This window comes from Enhydra lutris, unplaced genomic scaffold (genome assembly GCF_002288905.1).
Source record: "Enhydra lutris kenyoni isolate GAN:26980312 unplaced genomic scaffold, ASM228890v2 scaffoldscaffold36, whole genome shotgun sequence".
In the NCBI taxonomy this organism is placed as follows: Eukaryota; Metazoa; Chordata; class Mammalia; order Carnivora; family Mustelidae; genus Enhydra; species Enhydra lutris.
Window position 1 is genome coordinate 16,837,337 of NW_019154120.1, and position 25,574 is coordinate 16,862,910.

The window sequence follows — 25,574 nt, forward strand, 5'->3', positions numbered from 1 at the left end:
AGATTATTGCTTTCTTCCTTCTGGATTCTTCCTACTGGTTATCCTGCTTTACTGCAAGGACTTTGGAATATTGTCACCTCTTAAAAGCAATCTTCTTTTCTTGCTCTAGGCACACAAGTCTGGCCTGCGTGCTGTGGGAAGTGCCACCAGGCTCCTGCTTTCCCAGAATCCCAGTCCGGATGTTAAGTACCCTCTACAAGAGGAATGGGCAGAAATCAAAGAGAAAATTCTTTTTTTTTTAGAAAAAAGGAGAAGGGGATATGTTATCTGTCTCTGACCATATTATTTGAACACCAGCTCCTTTTTATTTATTTTTTTTTTTTGGATAGGATCCCACAGTCTTAGTCCCCCCAGTCTCAAAAATAGGATCCTTAACACTACATTTCCCAGTTTCCCTTGCAGCTGGATCCAGACATGTGACCTAAGTTCCACCAATCAGACACAGACATTCAAAACTGATTTGGAAGTAAGCTAAGGCTGAAGAAGCTCTGGGGAGGAGGGACCCAGCTCTTCAGACACAAGTGGTGGCAGAGGCAGTAGCAGAGAGTGCCAACTTGCCAACCCTCGCAGCTCTGCAGAATGTTTTAGGGATCCTTGGGCAGGCGCTAACCTCCTCCTCAACCCGGTCAGGGGCGTGGCTTTGATCACCCAACCTGCTAGTTTAACCTCCAGTCCATTTCTCTGGTCTTCCCTGCCTACTACCTTCTCATAAAATTTCCTTTCCTGGGGCGCCTGGGTGGCTCAGTGGGTTGGGCAGCTGCCTTCGGCTCAGGTCATGATCTCAGGGTCCTGGGATCGAGTCCCGCATCGGGCTCTCTGCTCGGCGGGGAGCCTGCTTCCCTCTCTCTCTCTCTCTGCCTGCCTCTCTGTCTACTTGTGATCTGTCTCTGTCAAATAAATAAATAAAATCTTTAAAAAATAAAATTTCCTTTCCTGCCAAAAGAAACCAAGGAGGTTGCTGTTCTCTGCAGCTAAAAATTGCCCTGTTGAAGCGACACACACTTCGATATGTGATAAGCCTGCACTTGCAGAGGAGGGTTCAAGAAAGCTCTTCTAGTAGGGAACAGTCTATCTTTTAAATAAACAGATTCTAAGGCTGACTTGGCCTGGGCACAGAGGAGCCTCGCAAGGGTCAGGAGATATGAGGGAGCTGTTCTCGTCTCTCAGAACACACAGAGGAAAAATAATTGCAGCGAAAACACAAGATCACAGCTACTCTTCTGACATAAGCAAAGAAGTGACCATCTAGGCGGGGCGGTTCTGAGAGTATTGTCTTACTCTCCGTGCCGGAAGCGTCACCATTCGAGGTCCGTTTTTGTCTTCACAAGTGTGCTGTCAGGGGTGAATCCTGGTGGTCAGGGGGGCTTACGCCTTGATCCTTAGCTGCCTGGCGGACTGCGGCTGACACAGGTCAGGACCAGGTTGGGAAAGACACCAGGAGAGCCCGGGGAAGAAGTCGGCGTGGTAGGCACTGCTGACACATTTTGTGTTTCTCCTCAAGGCTGGCTCTGTGTAAGTTGTGAGTCAACAGGGTTTTGAGAGAAATTAGAAAGAAAACATGACATCTTACGTGGTTCTTTGACAATCAAAACAAGAGCAAGATAAATCTCTTGACTGTTTCAAATGTGATTTCCCTAAATGAAGGAAATCTAAAACATATGGCGAGAAGCTTTAAAATCTGCTCGTGTAAATGTCATGATAAATTTGGAACCAGTGAGTGATACCAACCGCCAGGCCACGTTCTCTGGAAATGGAAGGGAATCTCTCAAATTCATCTTCTTTTGTTGTGCAGCTGACTAAGTCTGCCTGTGGGGGCCACTTTCCTCCCAGACCGGCAGTGAGATTTTTGAAGAAAGAGCGCTACTTGCTAGGCTTAAGTATACTGAAAAGGAGGTTAAAAACGAGGTGACATGGACAACGTTAAATGTTACAGAACATCTGGTGACTTTGGATGTTTGAATCCCAGTTCCATCTACTCGGTAACCTTGGCCGAGTCACTGACCTCTCGAATGCTCTTTCCCCATCTAGTAAGTGAGAAGGCTCATTCTCGGCTTATAAACCTATTAGGAGGAGAATATTGATAACATTGGCAAAATACCTGGTCATTGTAAGGGCTAAAGAAATGGGAATTATTAAGTGACGAGTGATCCTCTATCTTTGGCCTAGCCCACGCGATGGTAGAGATAAGGGACTATGAGCTTCTAGTCAAGGCCTCTAGAAAGGCTGCAGGTCACTACAAGGATTTAGTAAGTGGCCTTCAGGAGGGAGAGTTTAAAACCCAGCCTGCCTTCATCATCGAGCACACAAGTTCATTACAAGCTGTTTGTTAACCTCTGCCACATCCTTTCATTTGGAATTGAAATAAGAGGACTACCTGTGCTTTGGACAATGTGCTTACGTTTTTTATTGTGAATGGTAGGAGGTTGAGGACTGGAATCTAATTGACAAAGAGCTTGGATGTAAAGAGCATTAATTGGAAAACACTTTAGGACAATTAATCACAGCAAACAAATTCAAAACAGAAGATGCTGCTTAAAAATCATGAATTTAGTGAAGGCTGAAGGATACAAGAATAGTTAAGTGTTTTGCACAAAGGAAATCTTGTTGAAGATCCAGTAGAACTGATGCCCGTAGAACACAATCTCCTAAGGGTTTTGCTTTGCTTCGTTGAGAGAGGCCGTTGCTGTCCCGGTTAGTTCGGCTGGGGGTTCCTTCCTGCACGTTGAGGACCTGGAGCAGAGAGTCCGCCAACTTAAAAAATATTAAAAAGACGGAAGCAAACATAGTTAGCGATCCTGAAGTCTACTGCTAAAGGCAAATACATTCCCAACAAACCATGGGCATCACTTGGGAGCTCGTTAGAAAGGCAAATTCCTGGGTCTACCCCAGACTAGTGAATTGGAAACTCTGGGGATGGAGCCCAGCGATCTAGGCTTCCAGAAATCCTCTGGGTGATTCTGAGCGTGTCCATAGCTCACAGCTATCCTGAGAGAGAGGGAGGGAGGGAGAAACTGACTTCCTCTCTTTCCGGAGCCACTGAATGTGTGGTTCTTTTCGTTCATATTAGCTTAACTTTGTTCCTGATATGACTATTCAGGTCTATTTTGACCAACGTTGGAAATTAAATGTATGATCGTCAGGAATTTGTTACTAAAGGGTCAGCGGGGCAAGGGGACTATTAGCGAATACGGAATCTCAATTCTTACTTCGCTTACGTTGGCAATGCCCCATTGCACAAATCAGAGCTAGTTTACGAACCACATGATTGCACATTACGAAGCCATGACGGCAAGAGGTGGTAGTGTGCAACCTGGAAACAGGGGCCAGTCTGGATTTCCGCCAATTCTGAATTTACTGTGGCTTGCTCTGTGGCTTCTGTTCACATTGGGACTGAAGAAAGAATGAGTAGTTGTAATGTTAAAATACGTCTTTGTTCCCATATAGCACCCTTTATATGCTGAGATGAGAAACCGCCTTTCAACCAGATTCAAGCTTATTACCCTTATTATGCCTTCCAAGATTCTCTGCCCCTTCAGGTGCCCCAGTGGCCAGACCCGCCACTTGTTTCTAATAAAGGAATTACTGAAAATCTCAGGCCAGTTATTACCTGCTCAACTGTTTTGACCAGGTGTTAATGAGGCCAGGGCCTGGGGTTCGATTCCCACACAGAGCAATTAGTTTTGCTTTCCTCCATGTGCCCGGGCGGCACCACAAAGTGTCACCAGCCTGCCTGAAGATGCTTCCGCCCATCTTGCAATATGAGCCACTGGTCATAAAGAGGGGGCAGTGGGAGAGGTGGGTGAGGATCCGTGAAGCCCCCACATTGGCTCAAAATACTGAATCTGAGCTGTTTGGCTCAAGGGAATGGAAGTAAAGCTACAAGGAAAAAAGGAGTTGGTAACCTAGAAAGATCGAGGACACAGAGGTGGGAGGGAGGGACCCGTTATTGGGGGGGAGCTATATTTGAGGTGGGGGTGACTTCACTCTGGTCCTTCATAGTGACTGTTAGGGCAATCGGGGCATTTTTAGTTATTCTCAATTATATGTTGCTACTTTTCTTATATTGGAACTTCCTTTGGAGAGTTTCACATATTCAGATAAAAAAACCTTTCTATGCGCTGATTTGATTGGACAGTGGAACCATCACTTAAAATTGAGGGCAAACTCACACACTTACTTCCTTTCCATAACACCCTCTGCAGTGCACTCCCTGGGCCCCTTTCTTCCTGTCCACCAAATAACAGGAAAAAAAAAAAAAAGGCTACAAAGAACCATGGTCTATGTCCAAATTACAAAAGGAATCCGAAGGCCAACTTCAACCTTCACTGAAACTCAAGACAATCCACAGCTGTATCTAGCATTACGGATTAGGCCCTGGCGCTGGTTTGAACACTGTTGCATGTGATAGAAACCATTGGGTCGGGGCGGCTGGGTGGCTCAGTGGGTTAAGCCTCTGCCTTTGGCTCAGGTTGTGATCCCAGTGTCCCGGGATGGAGCCCCACATCGGGCTCTCTGCTCCACGGGGAGTCTGCTTCCTCTCCTCTCTCTGCCTGCCTCTTTGCCTACTTGTGATCTCTGCTTGTCAAATAAATAAATAAAATCTTAAAAAAAAAAAAAGAAAGAAACCATTGGGTCAAAGTTCCATTAATTTTGTGTGATAAGGGTACTGTTAAAAGATGAAGGTTAACCTTGAAAATGATTGCCCGTGATTGCTAATAATGTTCCGGAGCTCGTTTGCCATGATACAGTAGTCCAGATTCAGTGCACATTTGCACAAATCTTTTCTGAATTTAAGTAAATATCTTTGCCACCAAAACATAGGAAGATGCTCAGAGTTTCTGATTACAGCTATGGGAGATTTGGCAACAGGACTTCATGTTTTATTACTAAAATGGGAGAGGAGAGCATATGTGGATAGTTTTTAATTTTAAGAAAAGTCCTTCAGCCTTTGAAAATTCCTGCTGCTACTTCTGGCAATGCTCGGCTAAGTTATTAAACTTCTTTCTAACGCCGAGTGATATATGGGTTTCTAATAGAACCATTTTCTTGGTACTCCCTCTTTGTGAATAAGAAAACTGTAAGATGTTTTCAATTTGCCTATCAACATTCTTTCACTAAGACGGAATTTCCACAGCAAGAAGATGATAAATTCTTGGTCTATGCAACAAGTACACTAACTGTTGAATTTTTTCATATCGCTGGGAAATATATCCTAAAGAATGGTACCAATGTGTGCAGTAAATAGTTCATTATTTGACTAAGGTGGAACGAAATGCGGGGTATCTGGGTGACTCAGTCAGTTGGGCATCCAACTCTTGTTTTCAGCTCGGGTCAAGATTTCAGGGTGGTGGGATTGAGCCCCACACTGGGCTCCCTGCTCAGCGGGGAATCTCCTTCCCAGGCTCTTTCTGTCCCTCCCCACCTCACGCGCATTCTCTCAAATAAAGTCTTAAAAAAAAAAAAAAGGAATGAAATGGGATGGGCCTCGTAAACTTATAAAAAGAAGAAACACAAAACATAAAAAGATACAGTAGAAAATCGAGGCCTGATTATAAAAAGATGACTTCGTTTCTCCCGCCGAGTCACATGAACACTGAAAAATATTGTCCCTATGACACATTCCCTGTGACTGCCCACTCCATCCACTCCATGCTATCAGCACTCACATGGAGCTGTGTCCTTTCATAATTGGCTTTGCAGCTTACAGGATAGTCTTCTGAATATGACAGGAAAACTCTGATTTTTAAGGAAGGAGCTGAATCTTTATTTTTCAAAAAGATTTAGGGGTGCCCGGGTGGCTCAGTCGGTTAAGCGTCTACCTTCAGCTCAGGTCATGATCCCAGAGTCCTGGGATTGAGCCCCCTGGTACTGGGGGGATGGGGTTGGGGGGTGGGGTGGGGGGTTGGGGTGCCGCGGGTCCCTGCTCAGCAGGGAACCTGCTTCTCCCTCTCTCCCTCTGCCCCTCCCCTAGCTTGTGTGCTTGTACTCTCTCTCTCTCTCGCTGACTCTCTCTCAAATAAATAAACAAAAACTTAAAAATATTTATTTATTTGAGAGAGTGAGAGAGGCAGGAGAGAGAATCTCAACAGACCCCCCACTGAACACAGAGCCCGAGGGGAGCTGGATGGGGAGCTCAATCCCAGGACCCTGAGATCATGATCTGAGCCGAAATCAAGGGTCAGTCACTTAACCAACTGAGCCACTCAGGTGCTGCAGGAGCTGAATTAAAAACAAAAAATAAAAAGCATTCCAAGGTTATGCAGAGCCAAGGTTGGGGGAATAAAGCAACTCAAAGTGGATACTGAAATTTCACTCCAAAGGGTAACGAGCTGCGAGCATAAGTCCATTTCAGTGTTTGTAAAACCGCGTTAGGGATTTTGTTGTGGCGATCCACCGGGGTTACCCCTCAGACAAAGGAGAAAGCGTTGCTCTTGGACATCCCCCCACAGGAAGGCCAGCAAGTCACCTGACCAAGAAAAGGCCAGGGGCTGGGAAGTCCACCCCAAATTCCCAGAGCCCTCAGGGTCCTGTAAGCCACCAACAAAGAAGGGAGGTGGTTGTGACCCCAGTAGTACAGGCATGGGCAAGAGAATGGCTCGGGGCTTTGTACACAGTGGCTGCTTGTTCCTGTATCGGTGAGTTTAATACAGATTTCTTTCTGAATGAAGGTACTGGAGATCTCCTCCCTAGGGTTGATGCAACAAGAGAACTTTCCATTTGTGTTTAGCATCGAAAATCCACAGTAGCCCCAAGCGCTGTGAAACATAGAGCCTCCCTCCAGAGAAGCCAGCTGAGGCTTGGCAAAACCAGCCCTGAGCCTCTGCAAAGGGGGCATCAATCGAAGAGCTGATCACCAGGAACGAGAGAACGGGCCAGCTCCCCAAGCTCTGTGAGTAAAACACAATATCGTTGTTGTCCACGAGGACCCCCCCCATTCCCCAGCAGATGCTTCACGTGGCAGCCGACTCTCCACGGAGCTGGCGTGGACTCCTGCTCCGCTCTCACCAGTGAAAAGCTATGTGTGTGAGAGAGAGAGTAATCGAATTTTCTTGAATCTCCCTCCAAGACTGCTGCGAGCATGCACAGAGACGGTGAAGGTAAACTGCTTTGCCTGGTGCTTAGATTATGGTCATCCCTCAAGTAGCCATCCTTAGTCGTACTAGAATTGTGATGATTGTTTTTGCCTTTTATATAAATTTCATGGAAACTACTTAAAGGTTAACGAGAATCACTTCGTTTTCGGTTGCCTTATTTTCCTATAAATGTTATTATCTCTTCCATCCCATCCCACTCATCTCTTTCATCCCCTAAGCAATGCCAGTTTGGTATGATTCCTCTCTTCTACATAAGAACTCTTCTACCAGAGCATTCACAGGACAAATCAGTTGATTAGATATGTTCACCAAGACAGGGTGCTCTCTTTTTCTTTTTCTTTTTCTTTCTTTCTTTCTTTCTTTCTTTTTTTTTTTTAAAGATTTTATTTATTTAGGGACACCTGGTGGCTCAGTTGGTTAAACGTCAGCCTTCAGCTCAGGTCATGATCCCAGGGTTCTGGGTTCGAGTTCCACATCGGACTCCTTGCTCAACAGGGAGCCTGCTTCTCCCTCTGCCTGTCGCTCCCCCTGCTTGTGCTCTCTCTCTGACAATTAAATAAATAAAATCTCTTTTAAAAAGGTTTTATTTATTTATTTGATGGAGAGAGAGCACAAGCGGGGGGAGCAGCAGAGGGAGAGGGAGAAGCAGGCTCCTCACTGAGCAAGGAGCCCGAGGCAGGACTCAATCCCAGGACTCTGGGATCATGACCTGAACTGAAGGCAGACGCTTAACCGACTGAGCCATCCAGGCACCCCCAGAGTGCTCTCTTCTAAAAGCGTATGTGAATAGCCCCTTCCACAAGTACTCATCAAAAACAAACACGGGGCGAGTTGCCGGAGGCAAGGGAAACCAAAGCAAAAATGAACTATTGGGACTTCATCAAGATAAAAAAACTTCTGCACAGTGAAGGAAACAATCAACAATCCTAGGCAGCCTAGGAATGGGAGACGGCATTTCCAAATGACATATCTGATAAAGAGCTAGTATCCAAAACCTATGAAGAATTTATCAAAAGGAACACCCAAAACCCAAATAATCCCATTAAGAAATGGACAGAAGACACGAGTAGATACTTTTTCCAAAGAAGACATCCAGATGGCCAACAGACACATGAAAAGATGCTCAACGTCACTCAGCATCAGGGAAATGCACATCAAACCACGATGAGATACCGCCTCACACATGTCACAATGGCTAAAATTAACAACGTAAGAAACAAAAGGTGTTGGCAAGGCTATGGAGAAATGGGAACCCTCTTGCACTGTTGGTGGGAATGTGAACTGGGGTAACCACTCCGGAAAACCATATGGAGTTTCCTCAAAAAGTTAAAAATAGAGCTACCCTACCACCAGCAATCGCTCTACTAGGTATTTACCCAAAGGGTACAAAAATACAGATTGGAAGGGGCACATGCACCCCGATGTTTGTAGCAGCATTCTCAACAATGGTCAACTACGGGAAGAGCCCAAACATCCATCAAGTGATGAACAGATAAAGAAGATGTGGTATACACTGTGGAATATTACTCAGCCATCAAAAAGAATGAAATCTTGCCATTTGCAACCACGTGGATGGAGCTAGAGTCTATTCTGCTAAGTGAGATAAGTTAGTCAGAGACAAATACCATATGATTTCACTCACATGGGGAATTTAAGAAACAAAAGAGATGAACATATGGGAATGGGGGGGAAAGGAGAGAGAGAAACAAACCATAAAAGACTCTTAATGATAGGGAACAAATTGAGGGTTGATGAAGGGAGGTGGGGAGGGGAGGGGCTAGATGGAGGATGGGGATTAAGGAGGGCATTTGCTGTGATGAGCACTGGGTGTTGTATGTAAATGATGAATCACTAAACTCTACTCCTGAAAGCAATATTGCACTGTTTGCTAATTAAAATTTAAATAAAATTTAAAGCAAACAAAGAAACATAGGGATTGACTCAAATAATGTCCAGCCTCCCTTAAATATTCTGGGAGAATCCCACCAATGCATAATCGCTAATAAGCATGACTACTGATAAAACTAATTGGGATTTGGAACCAACACCCCTTCAATTCTCTAAGAGGAAAAATCATCTATTATGTTGAAAGGAAATTACATAGGAAGTATCTAGTCACTTCTCAGCGTGAATTGGTAGTCAGCCTAATTAAATGGTTCGAAAGCTCGCACCATAAACAATTTTATTCTTCTGGGTTTGAAACTAATCTCCTTCCAACTGTCCCCCAACACCTCCACCTCCCACCCCACCCCACCCCTTCGCCCCCTCCCACCCAGTACATTATACCTTTAGGTTCTGAACCTAGGAAGTTAAAGTTGCTGTCATCCTGGTAATCCCAAGCAGAAGGGCGAATGCCCAGGGGTGCCCTTTGAGGTGACTGATGACTTCCGGTGCCCTTTGCCTCTAGGAGATTTAGCAAATTCCTCGCAGCTTCTTCCCACCAAAGGTGCTCCTGCAGCTGCTGCTCCAGGCTCCCTCCCTCATAAACAGATGGGGCGCTCTTCTTCCCCATTAAGTGTCCTGTGAAAACAAACACAAGAACAGACTACCACCCGTGGAACGCAGGGGACCGAACCAACAAGACGTTTCAGAGGACACCAATTCGGTTCCCATTACTTCGTCCGAAGTGCAGAATAAAATGCAGCATTTTATGATCAGACGCTTGTTCATAAATGACAGACATCTTTTGCTCCCTGTTCAGAATGTGCAACTAGCTGGACACAATCTACAGCGACAGCTCGGGAGCCCTAGGTTTGCTCCCAGCACTTCAGTTAACCAGCTAGGTGACCTCGGCCAAGGGTTGAGCATCCCCAGTCCTCCATTTTCTCAACTCTACAATGAACAGGTTGGACTAGAGGCAACCTAAGGAGCCTTCCATAAGGACAGTGCTATCACCAATTGTGCTCCCAGCTGAAGAATGGAGGTTAAACATCTCCCTGAGTCACTTCTCAATTGTTGCTGAAAAAAAGAGCTTTGGTGCTTTTCTTCGTTGTGATTTAAAAAGACGTTGGTTTCCTCTGGGCTCTAATACAAATGTACCGATGGAATTTTTCATTTCAACTTTCTTAGAATTTTGGCAGAGACTACATTTAGGAGTTGTCACCTAGAAACTCGTTTGTTGAATAAATAATGAAAAACAAGGTGAAAACAAGTTCTGAGCAACACTTCTCAGCCACATAAATGCAGAATTTTTTCCTAGATGTCTAAAAGGGTCAGTGAAAGACTACCAATGGTTCCAAGGATGAGGACTTGCCATAAAAATGAACAAAAGTTGCCATGTGAGGGGCACCTGGGTGGCTCAGTGGGTTAAAGCCTCTGCCTTCGGCTCAGGTCCTGATCTCAGGGTCCTGGGATCAAGCCCCGAATCAGGCTCTCTGCTCAGCCGGGAGCCTGCTTCCCCCTCTCTCTGCCTGCCTGTCTGCCTACTTGTGATCTCTCTCCATCAAATAAATAAGTAAAATTAAAAACAAAAATAGTTGCCATGTGGGAGGCCAGGCCATTAAATGGAGAAATCCATGTATGCAAGTGGGGCTAGCCACAGGGTCAGAAGTGGGTATGGAGTCCAAGGTCTGCATTCTTAACACCTTAGCCCCTTGCTAATAATACCCACGTTATCTTATTTACTTTCCTCAGTGTTTTTCTTCCCCATCTCTCAGCAATTGGATTTTACAGTACTTTTAGACTCCTAATACTAGTAGAACTATGATGTGTTCGATTTAAAGCTCACAAGGAAAACTCTTTGTGGTTCCAATGTTGTCTGGCATTAGAAGTATTTAAGGCAAACTTTGTGGGGATAATGTTTGCCAGACCTCAACCACTTAAAATGGCAAGAGTTGTATCCGACAGCAGAGAAGCCTTCCCCGTGACTTTACTGTTGGCGTGTGTTTATAGGATGTTTCCTTTGATCTACTCCACAAGGAGTTCGATGCAAATGAGGCTTGCCAAAGACCACCCACGTGTCAGCAGAGATTCTAGGATTAAAATGAGCTCACAGACTGGACTCTACTATGTTATACCGTTTGGAAGGGCCTTTGAACTTCCTAAAAATATAAGGCAGGTAGGAATCACTCCGGGATCTGGAAATAAGGGTAAGGTCTGCAAAAGCGTCTCTTGATGTTATCAAAAGAAATAGGGGTCATATGCCAGTGTATCATGACTCATGATGTGACTCAGAAAAATTTACTCTGTGGGCATTGGGGAACCTTAACATGAGGTTTTACTGCCTTGCAGTGTGAGCAAGGACCTGGCAAGTCATTTATGACACGACATCTCATACAATTCGAAGACCTCACTGAGGACCCGGTCCCAACTGAAGGGTCGGACTCCTGAAGGACCGGCTCGTTTGTTATCTGCTTGGTCAAGTTGGTGTCCAGATATCTGAGAAACCCCCCGGCTTTTAGTCATAGTGATGATTATGAGGCGCACCTTTCCAGGAAGCAGTGAGGCATTTGGATTTATTTGTATGGAGGAAACTGAATCATGACAATGGGAAAGTAGGATTAGAACCTGATGCTCCAGTAATGACCTCAGTCACTCCCACCCTCCCTCACTGCTGTCATCTAGTTAGGACGCTAGAAATGAGAAAGATGCTATGGCCAATTACGCAGAGGGACAATGGAGATGTTTTTACAAATGAAAACTCCATTTTTGGTCATGCCTGAATAATTTGAATAATTTGACAGACTTTAGTAAAATGGGAAAACGAAGTAACCCTCCATTCTGTGATTGACTTAATATAGCTCCTCGTGACAGCATACAGATCTGCATATTGGGTGGGTGGGTGGCGGTCCGACCCCAGCCCCAGATCCAAACACTGGTCATTAAGGGAAGTGCACCATCTCTAACATCCCAAGAAATACACTGCCTGGGTCCTATTTCATTTTCGCTTTGGAGCTGGCCACTACCCACCAAATAATTGTTTCCATGGCAACGCGGATGCCCACTTCCACTTCTCCCATCATTGTTTGTTATGTGTCCGTATCATAGTAATAGAGATCTCAGCATAGACAAAAGACAGGCCCTTGATAAAAATAAAACCTTGCCCAGAAGTTAAAAAAAAAAAATAATTAATTAAATAAAAGCTTCCACTCCTTTTAATCGTGTAAAAATACCACCACCACAGCAGGCTTGAAACAAATGAATTTTCTTGAACTCAAAACATGAAGATCACCCCAACTTGGGAAAATCTCCATTAAGACATAGAGTGTCCAGCACTTCTGAGAGCTAATTTTCCTAGAGTGATCCCTACACCACATTTCACAGTTTCTGGGACAGCACTCCCACGGAAAGCCATTCTACAGCTGAACATCAGTGCCAGAATTCAACCTTCCAGGACATTCGTGACATCAATGTTAGAGCCATGACCAGGAGCATCTCATAGGAGCAGAGGCAAGTTAACAGTAGCAGCGCTGACCTGTATTTTCATACCTACATTTTGCACAAACAAAACATTTCCAGAAACATCAAGCCAGACAAGAATTTAAGTTTTCCATCTGTTGACTTGCTTTCCATTGCCACGCCATGCTTCTCTCAGCTGCAAGAAGCAATTCCCTTAACAAACCTGCAAATTTGTGCTGACAGCTTCCTCATGGACAGCAATATGTAGCTTTGGTTTGATATAATTAAAACTAAACTGCATGTCTTCAGTGATTGAGGAGGACAGGCATTTACTTAGGAGAGTGGAAGGCTAAATTTAAAATCTAACAACATTGTTCCTGCTTAAGAGCGCTCCGATTCCTACAGAGAGCACGTCTCTCCAAAGCAAACTTTTTCTCAATTACATGTTATTTTAGACCCAACTGTGATTTTCTACTTCACCTCCCTCGGTCTCTTGTTCTCCATCAACTCTGCACAGCCGGCCAAGAGAGAAAAAGGGAAAAGAGTGTATTCGAGAACACATAGGAAAAGAAAATTGGAGGTTGCCACTGGTTGGTGTGCTCTTGGATGAGGAATGCCCAAGCATCACTACGCAGGGTGTTTCAATGCCAGACCCCCTGAACACCCAGGGACAGGCGCTCTGGGAAACTAGAGCAATCAGGGTGGGGTTGCCTCAGAAACATGATTCTAGGGGCCCAGATTCTAGGGCCCAGATCCTGCTTTTGGCCTCTAAGGGTTGCCTACTAATAAGCCTTTTTAATCCAAAAATACGGATGAGAAAAGAGGTTGGAAATCTGGGACTTTCATTCCACCTTTCCAGCCCACTGGCTGGTGGCTGGAGTGGACAATGGCCACTTCGTCTAAATGCCCAGAAGTCCTTTCAAAGCATGAATTTCAGGTTCGGCTTTGGGATGCCTTGTAAATATCCTTCTCTCTTTGAGGGCGGGGTTTTTCCTCTTCACCCCACCGAGCCTCTTCTCTCGGTGTTCCCAGTGTCCCCTCACAGATCACAAATACCTTCATCCCTGGGGCCGCCAGGACTCGGCAAAGGATTCCTCCAGAGGCAATGGAGACTATCCTGCTGGCAGCCCCGAGTTCTGGATTTCTCTGCCAGAGGATACGCAACACAGAGGAGCTGAGGCGGTGACCGTTCAGCCTCCCCTCTTCCCATGAATGCGTCCCAGTCCTCACACCATCTGGACTCGGCTGGTATTCGGATTAGCAAGGATCTTTCCAACACACCCTCGCCCACTCTGAGTAGATGGCTAAGGGAACAGTAAAAGGAACACCACCCGCACCAGCACCACTATCCCTTAGACCTCTTTGGGGTCGACCAGCTTCTGGGAAGTGTTGGGGCCGCGGTAACTGGCTACCTGGGGAGGCTTCGGAGGCAGCTGGAAGCTTGGCATCCGCCAGACAGAGGCTATGCTGGGCGCGGGGGAGAGCCCCGGGGTGACGATGGGTGGGCGCTACCCTCCCGCCAGGTGCGGGAAAGCTGTGGGGTTGCGCCCCGCCGGCCGCCCCACCGCCCTCCCCACCGCCGCTGGGGTTCCGGGGCCGGGCCTGGAGGCCGGCACGTGTGGGCAGAGGGAAGCCGCAGATCTAGAGAGACGGAGGACTGCGGGGTCTCGGGGACGGAGAGGCCGGGGTCGGCGTGGGGAGCCCGCTCCCGGAGCCTGCGAGAGGGAAGGAGGGAGGGCTGGGCCGGGCCAAAGGGCAGGGGAGAGGAAATCGCCGCCGTGGCGGAAGGACTGAGGGAAGTCAGGAGAGCCGCAGACACGGGGCGGCGTCCCGGGAGCGCTCGCCGAGAAACCCGGGACCCCAGAACGGGCTCCCACACCTGTGGCTTTGCGCGGCGCCCGGGGCGCAGCCCGCGTCCGGCTCCTGGCGGTCGGAATCCCGGGGCTCGGGGACGCGCTCGGGGACCTAGCTCCCTACGTCGTTCAAGGACAGAACCGTGCGAGACAAGGCTACCCTCAGGATAAGAGGAGGTGTGGGGTAGTTGAGAGGGCAGGTCGGCCAGTTGGGAGAGCCGGCCCGGGCGCCTACGGGGAGAGGGAGGCGAGAGGGAAAGGACCACGACGCAGGCTGAGGCTGCTCGGGGACCGACGGCCTCCCGGGACCGGCAAGGGGGTGGGGGCGCGGGGGGCGGCGTGGAGCTTGGGGAGAGCCGAGTGCAGAGGTGGCGGCCCAGGGCTGGGGTCCCGCCGAGGACTGGAGCGCGCGGGACACTCACCCACCGCCCAGTGGTTGCCACGCGGGTACATCTTGTCCAGCACGGTCCCCGCGCCCGCCGGCACCGGGGCGGCCGGCCCCCGAGGCGCCTGGCAGAGGACCAGCGCCAGCAGGACCAGAGGGAGCTCGCGGCCGCGCATGGTCCCGGCGGGAAGCCCTTGGAACGCGCGGTGAGGCCGGCGGAGCGCGCTCTCCCCGCGGAGCAGTGGCGCGAGGACCCGGACTCGGAGAGCGCCGCCGCCGCGCCCGCGCCGCTGCCGCCGCCGCCTCCACGAGGCCCGCACTTTATAAGGCAGCCCGGGCGGGGGGATGGGGCGGAGGACGGGCCGGGGGGCTCTTCTCCCGCCGCCCCGAGCGCTCTGACGTCTCCCTGCGGCGCTGGGACAGCAGTCCCCGAAAATCATCCATCTTCCCGCCGAGGGAGGGGAAAGGCTGCGCCCACGGCCCCTCTCGACCTGCCCTCGTAATCCTATCCGTCCGGGCCCCGCTGGATTAATTCTGCCCGTCCTCGACGCCTCCGCTCCAACACGATTTCACCCCGGGGTTCTGCGGGGTGAGCCGCCTTCGGGTCCTGCGAGGGGCAGTGGAGACCCCGCGGCCGGCCGGATCCCGGGGTGGGGCTGGGGGAGAAGCCCAGAGGAAGGACGCCCTCAGGCTGGGCTTTGCTGGATGCGGTTGGAACCAGGATAGCAAGGGACTTCGCATTCTCACACCTTCCCCCCTCGGCGGACCACCTCCCTCCTCAAGGTCCCAGCCCACAGACCTCCAGAACCCCAGGTCCCTCTTACACACAGACACCCCCGCCCCCCGCCTTCTCACCACCACCACCACCACTCATACCCTCATCCCACACCTGAAAGGGCAGTTCGGAGATGCCCTTGGCCAGTGGTCTGATGAGATGCAGGTCGCAGCAGGGAGGATATGTTGTGTGAACAGAACTAACAAGGATTTTATTATACACCTGGCCCCTTTCCTAAGCATATTGCTTTCACGAAGAAGCTGCTTTTGTGCAGATTTCCCTAGGCGGCATCTATCAGAAAGCTCACACCGTCCCTAAACTGCTACTCACACGCCTCTCCAGAGCTGCTCAGCTTCCCTCTGCTCCTTCTGTTCTCAGGTGTGAAGAATAGTCAAGGGCCCAACTCCTGAGGTTCCCAATGCCGTGGACATGAAGGGGGTGGCATCATAGCAATACAACAATAAACAAGCTGGAGGGTGCTGTTGCCCACCTTTAGGCAGCGCTGGGGGCGTGTTTGCGTGCTCCTACAGGGCTGTTCCTCACCAGGGCTAGTGACCTGTCTTGCTGGCGGGTCCCTGATAGGTCCCTGATGGGTCCCTGATAGGTCCCTGATGGGTCCCTGGTGTTCCTTGTCAGCTCTGGTTTTGTTACTGTAGAAGCTGAAATTCTACATTCTTCCCTGCATAGCTGGTGATTCACTACATTTGTGCCATTCCGAGATGGTTCCATGGTCACATTGCATGAGTGACTGTCCTTGGGCTTGGAAGAGTATGTCTGGCTCTAAGGTACCAAAAAATGCTAATTTCAAGATCACGTTATTAACCACAGAAATGCAGTACTGATCTCCTGAGGGAACCACCCAAATGACCATCAGGAAGAAAAGTCCACACTTGGCCTTGACTCCATGTGGCCTGGGTTTCCAGCCTCTGCATCCATCCCATCAGTAAGCAGACACTCCACTGTCAGGTGATTGTCCATAGATTTACTGCCTCCCACTTGGCCATGAACTTTTTTTTTTTTTTTTAAGATTTTATTTATTTATTTGACAGACAGAGATCACAGTACGCAGATAGGCAGGCAGAGAGAGAGGGGAAAGCAGGCTCCCCGCCGAGCAGAGAGCCCAACGTGGGGCTTGATCCCAGGACCCTGAGATCATGCCCTGAGCTGAAGGCAGAGGCTTAACCCACTGAGCCACCCAGGCGCCCCTGGCCATGAACTTCTATTGGTCTTGTCCTGCTGTGTTCCTGCAGAGAACTGATCACAGTCATGTTTAATATGTATCTGATACCTGAACAACGGACCTGAGAAAGGGTCAGGTCTCAATGCTTTCTATGATCTTGGGTCTTTGGAGGAGCATTCAACCTTCATCTTTATAGATTAAGTTGTTGAAAAATGTTCCTTCTCTTTGTTTAATCAAGATTATTTTAGGATCTTTAAAGGATGCTTTGCCCCTATGAGACCTTGTAAAAACCACTATAAGTACATTAAAGTGTGGGAACAATTGTACCACAGGGGCAACGCTTCTGCTAATTCAGGCAAACCACTATTGCTTGGGTCTCTTGGAGGTCGAGAAATACCTGGGCCCCTGTATCCACTCCTGGTCTTCCTGTAAGCATCCCAGCACACCGGCTGTCTGTACCCAGTCTTGGGGTTGGACCTGTGACTTGCTTTGGCACCCCATAAGGGCAGTGACTGTGTCAGTCTTGCTCAGGGCTGCGTCCACAGTGCCTGGCCCAGTCCTCGGTCCTGAGAAGAGACTCCATAGACGGGAATGGATGCATTGACCTGCAGATACAGGAGCCTGAGTCCAATCCCCCCCACCAGAAAGATCAACGGAGGGTTACCAGCTAGAGAAAGAAACCATAGCGTGTTTGATTCAACCAGCATTGAATGAGCCCAAAGAGATTGTACCTGGATAAACTTTTCCGTGACTTTTATTTTTTATTTGTTTTTAAAGATTTTTAAATTTTATTTGTCAGACGGGGGGGGGGGGAGAGGAGGTGGAACAGCAGGCAGAAGGAGAGGAGAAGCAGGCTCCCCACTGAGCAAGGAGCCCAAGGCCGGACTTGGTCCCAAGACCCTGGGATCATGACCTGAGCCAGAGGCAGACCCTTAATGGTCTGAGTCACCCATGTGCCCCTTGTCTATACCTTTTAAAATCTTCACACAGCCCTGCCAGGTAGAGATGATTAACCCCACTGACTTAGGGGAAAGCTAAACTCCTCTGAGAAAGAAGTCTCACGATGCGATGCCACGTTCAAAAGACCCGTCTGTGTCTCTTTCTTGTTAGCGTCCAGGGCAGATGTTCTCAGAAAGTAGCTGTTCCAGCCACATGGATATTCCAGAACCCGGCTTCATTCCAACCTGTGGCTCTACCATTCTCTAATGTGCCTCTCCTCAAAGGGCTCTTCCATGAGGAGACAGGGGCATGTACCAAAATGGAAATCAATGCCCTGCTTCCCTCATCGAGAACATCTTACTACGGGAAAAAGAAAGTGTCCGTTGAGCTAGCTGTTTTGCATTCTGGCACAAGTTCTTTAGCACGGTATAGAAGAGCAACAAAAGGTTCAAGGATGAGCAGCTGATGGGGGACCACACTTCATTAGGACTGTTCTAGTCCTGGACTAGAAGGGGAAAGTGAAGAGGCATGCCCCCTCTCTTAATACACAGGCAAATGTAGCGCTTACCTCTTCCTCTCGTATTTCATTGGTAAACAAGGCAGCCACAAGGCCACGGGTAAGCGTAAGAGAGACTGGGAGTTGTGGCCTTGATAGTCAGGTGCCTGGCTCGGATTGTCCCTCTGTGGACAGCTAACAAAACCAGCCTAGTGTACCTCAGGTGCAAGGAGAGTCTTACCAATTGTATTTAATAAAGTATGATGAAACTCTACAAGGCTGGCACAGAGGGGAATCTCTTCATAGACAGGAAAGACTGGACCTGTAGTCCAGGTCCCTCTGTCCCAAAGATCTATATCCCTTAGGGAGCCTCTTGCTGTTTCCTGTAGCCAGCACCCTTTAGGCTTCATGGGGTGCTAGACTCTATTATCACTGTCGGAAATTAGGAACACTTAATCTAATCTTTCTAAATGGATCTTACCATTTTGCTATGTTCACAAAAGTTTTATGTGACAGAGGGGCACAACATTTCAGTGACATTAATTTTTCATGTGTGTGAGGTTGGGCTAGGGTGGCCCTCATGTCAGCTCTGACATGAGTGGCTCTCATGTCAGCTCCGCTGGTCTTGACTCCTGACCTAAGTTGGGTTGAAGTCTGCTCCAGGTTTCTCTCCCCCTGCTGAAACCAGTGGGCTGGCCAGAGCTCTCTCTTCTGACTGTGGCAGAGATACAACACAGGAGCTCTCTTAACGCCTAGACTTAGAACTTACACCTTGTCGCCTATCTCTTATGCCATTGGCCAAATCAAGTCACATGGCCATGCCCAAAGTCTAGGGCACGGGAGCTCTTTCCCAGAACAGACAGTGGTCGGAGGGTGGAGGCAGGAAGCAGTAATGAGACCAGTCCTCCACAGTTCATCACAGTACGGAGAATAGAGGGAAAAGAGAGACAAAAAGTGATATCCAGCAAAATAATCTGGCCAACAGAATGGTGTTCATTCATTTTTAACTTGGCATTCCCACGGGAGACTTCCAGGGCCACACCCCCACCTGCCCTTCTTCTCTCTACTCCCACGTGGCGTTTTCCAGGAAATTCTATGGCTGTTTTCCCCAGCAGGCTCTCTACTCCACAGGGGATGAAGTATACATCCGAGTCTTATAGGAGCTAGGATTGGCCTCCGTCTCCCCTAGAGTCACTGCCATGAACTATTTCCTCCTTTCCACACCTGCTCCATTCTCCATACTCTGGACTGGCTTCCCTGCCCGCTCATGGGTTTCCATTCCCACGCAACATCCACCTGCTACCTGAGAATTGTCTCCCCAGGAACTTGCTGTAGGAGACTACTTTTCATGGTGCCTCCTGTGTCCTATGTCTGCTGGAAACTGCCTCCATCTCTCAGTTTCCTAATTCCTGATTTCCAAGGGAGAAACACGATCTGCTCAGCTCATTATGTTTACCCAGCTGCACAGCTCATAGAAGAATGAGTCCAGAATGTGCCGTCAACCCTCATCAGGGGTTAGGAACACAGGGGGACGTATGTGGCAGTGTCCGCTCCATGGGGCTCAGGGCAGGGCAGTGTTCCTTGAAAAGAAGGCATGAGCAGATGGGTACCCAATGTCCCCTACACCATGACCCTTCTCTCCAGATGCTCAGGTATATACTGTCTTGTGCCTGCTATTCCATGATTTGTGCTTTTCCTTTTAGATCAGTGACTCCCAGACATTTCATTGCTACGGGCAATTTTAAAATTAATTTCTCCCATGGAACTCAGGTTTTGATGGGCTTTTTATTGAAAATCACCATATTGCTCAGATTTCCCATTTTCACTCATCAAAGACCTAAGGAACTGTCCATCAGAAATTTCCAATCATGTTGAAGTAAGTGGTATTACCACACAGGATCAATGTAATGCCAGCTTAAATCAGTGGAACATTGACTTCTTGTTAATCTTCTCAGCTTCTTCAAGTGTAAATGTATATTTTTAAGACAACTTCTTGAAATATGGAAACAGGGCCCAGCTCTATCATGGCCCATCATTGCCCAGGTTGGGAGTCCCTGCTTAAGGCTGAGGGGCTCTGCTGGCTGTGACGGGTCATTTACACGTTGGTGTCTGTGAAGTACTGGAGAAAGGTCCTCCTGCAGTGAGATGCACCGAGATTTCCAGGCCTGGGACAGAGCAAAAGAAGAAGTCCTGGAAAGGAAAAGGCCGGGAACAGCGCACTTGTGCGCTGCATGTGCGTGGGTTCTAATTGGGCCTCAGCCACACAGGAGCAACTATGTGACCCCAGGCCAGGCACATCCTTATCTCTTCGTCTATAAATTGAGTTGGTGTTAAGAGGATTGAATGAGGTCATGTTGTGTTTATCGACTGGCAACAGCTTATTTATTTTAATTAATGATGGAGAAATATAATTAGGGTAAGCTAATTTTTTTTAAGATTCTATTTATTTATTTGAGAAAGAGAGAGTGTATGCACATGGGCTGTGGTGAGGGAGGGAGGGAGGGAGAAGCAGACTCCCCACTGAGCAGGGAGCCCAGGATGGGACTGGATCCCAGGACTCCATGATCAGGACCTGAGCCGGAAGCAGATGCCCAACTGACTGAGCCACCCAGGCACCCCCAGGGCAGGCTAATTTTTATCTTACATTGTGAGCTTCAAGATAGCATAATTTCCCTGTTCAGTGCCTAACCCAATGCCCCAGGTTATTTAGCTCCCCTGAGGAGATAATCATGTACCTAACAGCTAACGTTTAGTGAGCAGCTATTATGTTCTGGGCATTGTGCCTGGTAGTCTGTACCTTTGCTCCTGTGACCTTCCCAGATGTCCAAGGATATCCCATTTTATAAATGTGAACACTGAGGCCCAGAAGAATTAAATGACTTGTCTGATGCCCAGCACTTTCTAGACTCTGGCAGAAGTACAATTATCTCTAAATCGTCACCCTCCTCTTCTCTGGGCGATGGCTTCTCTACTCTAGCCAGACAAAGTTGCAACTGAGTTTGGTAGTGCGTTCCTAAGGAAAATATAATTCAGGACGGTCTCTGAAATGCTATTACTTTAATCTGATTTGGCTTATCAAATCAAGGTACATCGATTCATCTCTCTTATGCTCCTTCTGGATGGCGCCTAACATGGCAGCACCCAGGTATTCAGACCAATATATCACATTACGATGGGAACAAGGGTGCCTGCTGGGTCAAGTGCACACGTGGAGCCTCCCAGCACGGCCTCCTGGGAATGCAGGAGAAGGTGTGGGTCCCGTGGAAGAGTAGTGTCCTGTGGCATGCATGGCATTTCTTGAAGCCTCCTGACCACAGGGATGAGGAGAATAATGTCAGCTCAAATGAATTAGGTGGCAGCTGCTTAAAAATGATCGATCGTAGCACCTAATACAATAATGTGACAATTCTTTCCGCCAGAATCGGAACTCTAATTCAAGTTCAGAAACAAGTGTTCATCCTCTTAAGGTTCAACGTGGGATCAGTTTGGCTGTCATCTAAGACAAAGGAGGGGACACTTCCATAGGTTTCCAGAGGCAGTGAAAAGAGTAGTGCCCCGGAAGTCAGGAGGCTTAACTCTATGTGACCCTCTTGTAGTCATAGTATTTATGACAAAGTGAGAATTGCTTTGTATCGATATCTCCTTTCACCCTTATTAACAAGTACATGATTTTATTTTTCCCTTTCTCGGGGATGGAGTATCTCAGAAAATGTAGACATGTGCCCATGGTCAAGCAGCTGGCATCAGAACCCTGGTGGTATGGGGCAATCACAGCTCTTCACTGGCTGACCCTGGTGCACCAACCTGTATACTAAGAGCCTAGAGCTTTACATAATTCCCATCTAATTTTTACCTGTCTCCATTAGTCATGGTTCTCCCTGGAGACAAACCAAAAGAATGTGTGTATGTATGAATACATACAGATTGACCCACCTATCTATCTATCTATCTATTGAAGGTTTTAAAGAATGAACTCAAACAATAGTGGAGACTTCCAAGTCTAAAATCTGATGGGCTAGGCCAGCAGGCTGGAGACAGGGCCAAGGTGCAGAATCGAAATGTAGACTGTAGGCAGAATTCCTTCTTGTGTGGGGGAGGTCAGTCTTTTTCTATAAGGCCTTCAACAGGTTGGGTAAGACCCATCCATATTATAGAGGGCAATCTGTTTTCCCCCAAGGCTACCGATTTAAATGTTCATCTTATCTAAAAAGTACATTCACAGAAACATCTAGTAAAACATTTTACCAAATATCTAAGTATTGAGGCCCAGCCAAGTTGACACATAAAATTAACTATCATACTGTCTCTTTCTGTTGTCAAATTTGGGCAACTACCCTGAATGTCACAGCAATCTTGAAGGCACTCTCTCCATCTCCTGTAGGCATTAGGCAAATACCGCTTTTCCTGGAGTTCCATCAAGGTTGGAAATTTCCAAAGTAACTTGGCTAGAAACAAAGGAAACAAAAAGAAAAAGAAAACATGAAGATGGACACATGGATGGGATTTTTCAAAATACAAACCAACTTTATTGACATATCATTGACATAGTGACATACAAGGCACCTGTTTTAAGGATACACTTTGTTGAATTTTGACAAATGTGTGCAACCACCTCAATCAATACCTTTCCCATCCCCCCCAGAACGTACCCCCAACTTCGATAAATCACTGATACTCTTTCTGTTACTACAGATCAGTTTGTCTTTTCTAGAATTTCATATAAATGGCATACCACAGTCTGCAGTCTTTTGTGACAGGTGTCTATCATTTACAGTAATGCTTTGGAGAGTCAAACACGCTGGTGCACATATCAGATGTTTGCTCTTTTCTTCTGATAAATCATCTTCTATCTTGTGACAGTGTTTCAATTTGTTTCCTTGTTCACCAGTTGACAGATATCTGGTCTGTTTCTAATTGCTGGGTGAGGGAGTTGTTTTGTTTTGCTTTGTGCTTTGTTTTTGGCTGTAATAAATGAAGCCGCTATGAACATTTATATCTTTGTGTAACATTTGTCTTCATTTCTCTGGGGTAAGCACCTGGGAGTGGAATTGCTTGATCATAAGGTCACTATGAATTTAAAGCTCTAAAAAGCTGCCCAGCATCTTCTCCTGATTCAAAGCTAGTCCTCCCTGTTTGAGTGATCGATCAGTCCTAACTCCATGTTTGGAATGCCCCGATTCTATTTACTGCCCAGAAATAAATGCCTACCAGCACTTCACCCCAGTGAACATTTAAACTCCTCCATCAATGTTTGCCTCTGCAAAGGGATGGCTTTCCAGAATCTGTTTCTACAGATTTATGTTTTAAGTTCCTTTGAAGACACCCTATTGAAAATGAACTACTGTGAACTGTTGTGAACAGGCCCATCTCAGCTCCCTAGTGACTCACACTTTAGCTAGAGCATGTCAGCTACTCAGATCGAGGCCCTGTGGGAACCCAGTTGCTTGGCTGAAGGGAAGAGAGAAGGAGAGAAGGAGCCTGTTGTAGATACATTGAGTCACTTCCCAGTGGCCACTTCTTTCTTTCTTGCTACTCCCAGGGCCCAGCCTCCCTCAGTGGAGCACGGCTGCTTCAACTCAATCCCAACAGTCCTTTCCCACTTCTCCAGTCTCCTCTGGGACAGGAGCAGGCATGGGACCTATTTTGGCCAATGGAACCTAAGCGGAAGTCAGCCTGTGGCCATGGGAAAGCTTTTGCCCTCCTAAGAAAGGAACTGGTAACAGATGGCACCGACCTTCCACCTTCTTCCTCCCTTGAACATAGACATTCCACCCAGCTCTGGCAGCCATCTTACAGCCATGACAGAAAGGCCCAGAAATACAGACACGTCAGCCCTGACGTTGCCAAAATGGGAGATCATTGCTAGCATCTGTCCACCTCTGTCTTCTTGTCACATGTGACAAATAAACCCCTATTTGTCTAAGCTACTGTGAGTAAGTTTTTTCTTACAGACCAATAAATCTGTCAGCAATACAGGTAGATTTGGAAAAAAGAGGTAGGAGCGTACTAGAGGCAAATGTCATGTTTCTTGGACTAGTGCCAACAAATAGAATTTGCCTACATTCAGAATTGAATTCTTTTCTTAAATTTGCTGGGAATGTTCTAGGTTTTCTCCCTGATTTCTTCTTGCTACAGTTTGTTCCACAAGGAATATGGGTTGCTAATACCTTCCCCACCATTCACTGTGTGACCTTGGCCAAAATATTTCAACCCTCTGTATCTTGGTTTCCCCATTCGGAAGGATTGCTGTGAGGATTAAAAAACAAGAACAAAAATCTAAAAAAAATGACTTAAGCATTTTACATTCTTTACTGAAGTGGAACTAACATGCAGCACTATAGTGAACAGTATAATGAGTCAACAATTCTAGACGTTTTTCAGTGTTCATCATGATAAGTGTCCTCTATAAGCTTTTTATATTATTCTGTGTTATCAGGAAAAGAGAAATCTTTTCCATTATACTGATCTTTAGCTTCCTGTTCTATATTCTGTTGCTTTTTTCTTCAGCATAAGTATGTAAAAACATGTTTTCTAGTAACCATAGGTGTTCACCAGCCTTTGTTATAGTTTTTTTTTTTTAAGCTAAATAAATTTCTTCTAACATAGTCTGGGCTATCTGTAGGATCTCAGTAGGTGTCATTTTTGGTGCTGGTGCTGACGATGATGGTGACGATGATGGTGACGATGATGGAGACAATGATGGAGATGATGTTGGAGACAGGATGACGGCTTCAAAGCACTGAATCGCCGTCTAATAGATGAGGATCCGGACCCCACCAGAGTTCCGCTTGTCTTTAGCAAAACTCTGTACCCCTGACCTAAGATCACAGGGACAGCGGGTCTGTATCTGCCACTTCCCACTTCCCCTGCAGCAAAATAAATCTCCTTAAAACACAATATGCCAAGTTATTAAGCCAACCTTCCAAGGTTTGTTGGAGGAAGGCCAAGTTTCTGCTTCTCCAGCAGCCCCCTACCTCTCCCTGGTTCCTGCTGATTACTCAGACCATCAAAGGTAATCAAACCCAACAGTCAAATGCTTTTCCCTTTTCTCATGCAATGCCATCTTATTTAGCTCTGACCAGGGTTCTCAAATGTCTAGTTCCTTTGGTAATTTTGACTCTAATTTATCTGCAGCATTTGCCATTTGTCACGCATTTTGTATTATCTGCAAATTTAATCTAAATCTAAAGTCAGATTTACTTTCTCCTCTGGGCTGTCAATGAGCGCTGTATATTGGATAATACAGTTTCCTGTACTGAGGCTTATGGGATCCTTGATTCTGGCTCACGCTTAGATCTAATTTAAGATACCACTCATTATTATTTGTACTGACCATTTCTCAGCAAAACTCAAAACTGGGTTCCGTCAGATCTTGCAGGCCCTCCTTCTTTAATTGCTCTATGAATTGCCTGGGTCAGAGGTTCCACATCAAATAAATATTTAAATGATTTCCACTGAATTCCCCTGTGGGGTTTCAAGTCTGAAATTTTGTTCAGAAATGGCTGTGCCGGTATT

At 47.2% G+C, this 25,574-nt stretch overlaps 1 protein-coding gene across 1 annotated transcript; it reads right to left on the reverse strand.

Moving 5' to 3' along the window:
• Positions 1-2,692: 2,692 nt before the first annotated feature.
• Positions 2,693-14,845, reverse strand: LOC111154205 (gastrin releasing peptide). The gene is made up of 3 exons (XM_022513655.1): positions 14,707-14,845; positions 9,381-9,614; positions 2,693-2,751 (listed from the first exon to the last, which is right to left on the reverse strand). Exons 1-3 carry the CDS (start codon positions 14,843-14,845, stop codon positions 2,693-2,695), a joined length of 432 nt encoding a protein of 143 aa, XP_022369363.1.
• Positions 14,846-25,574: the final 10,729 nt, after the last annotated feature.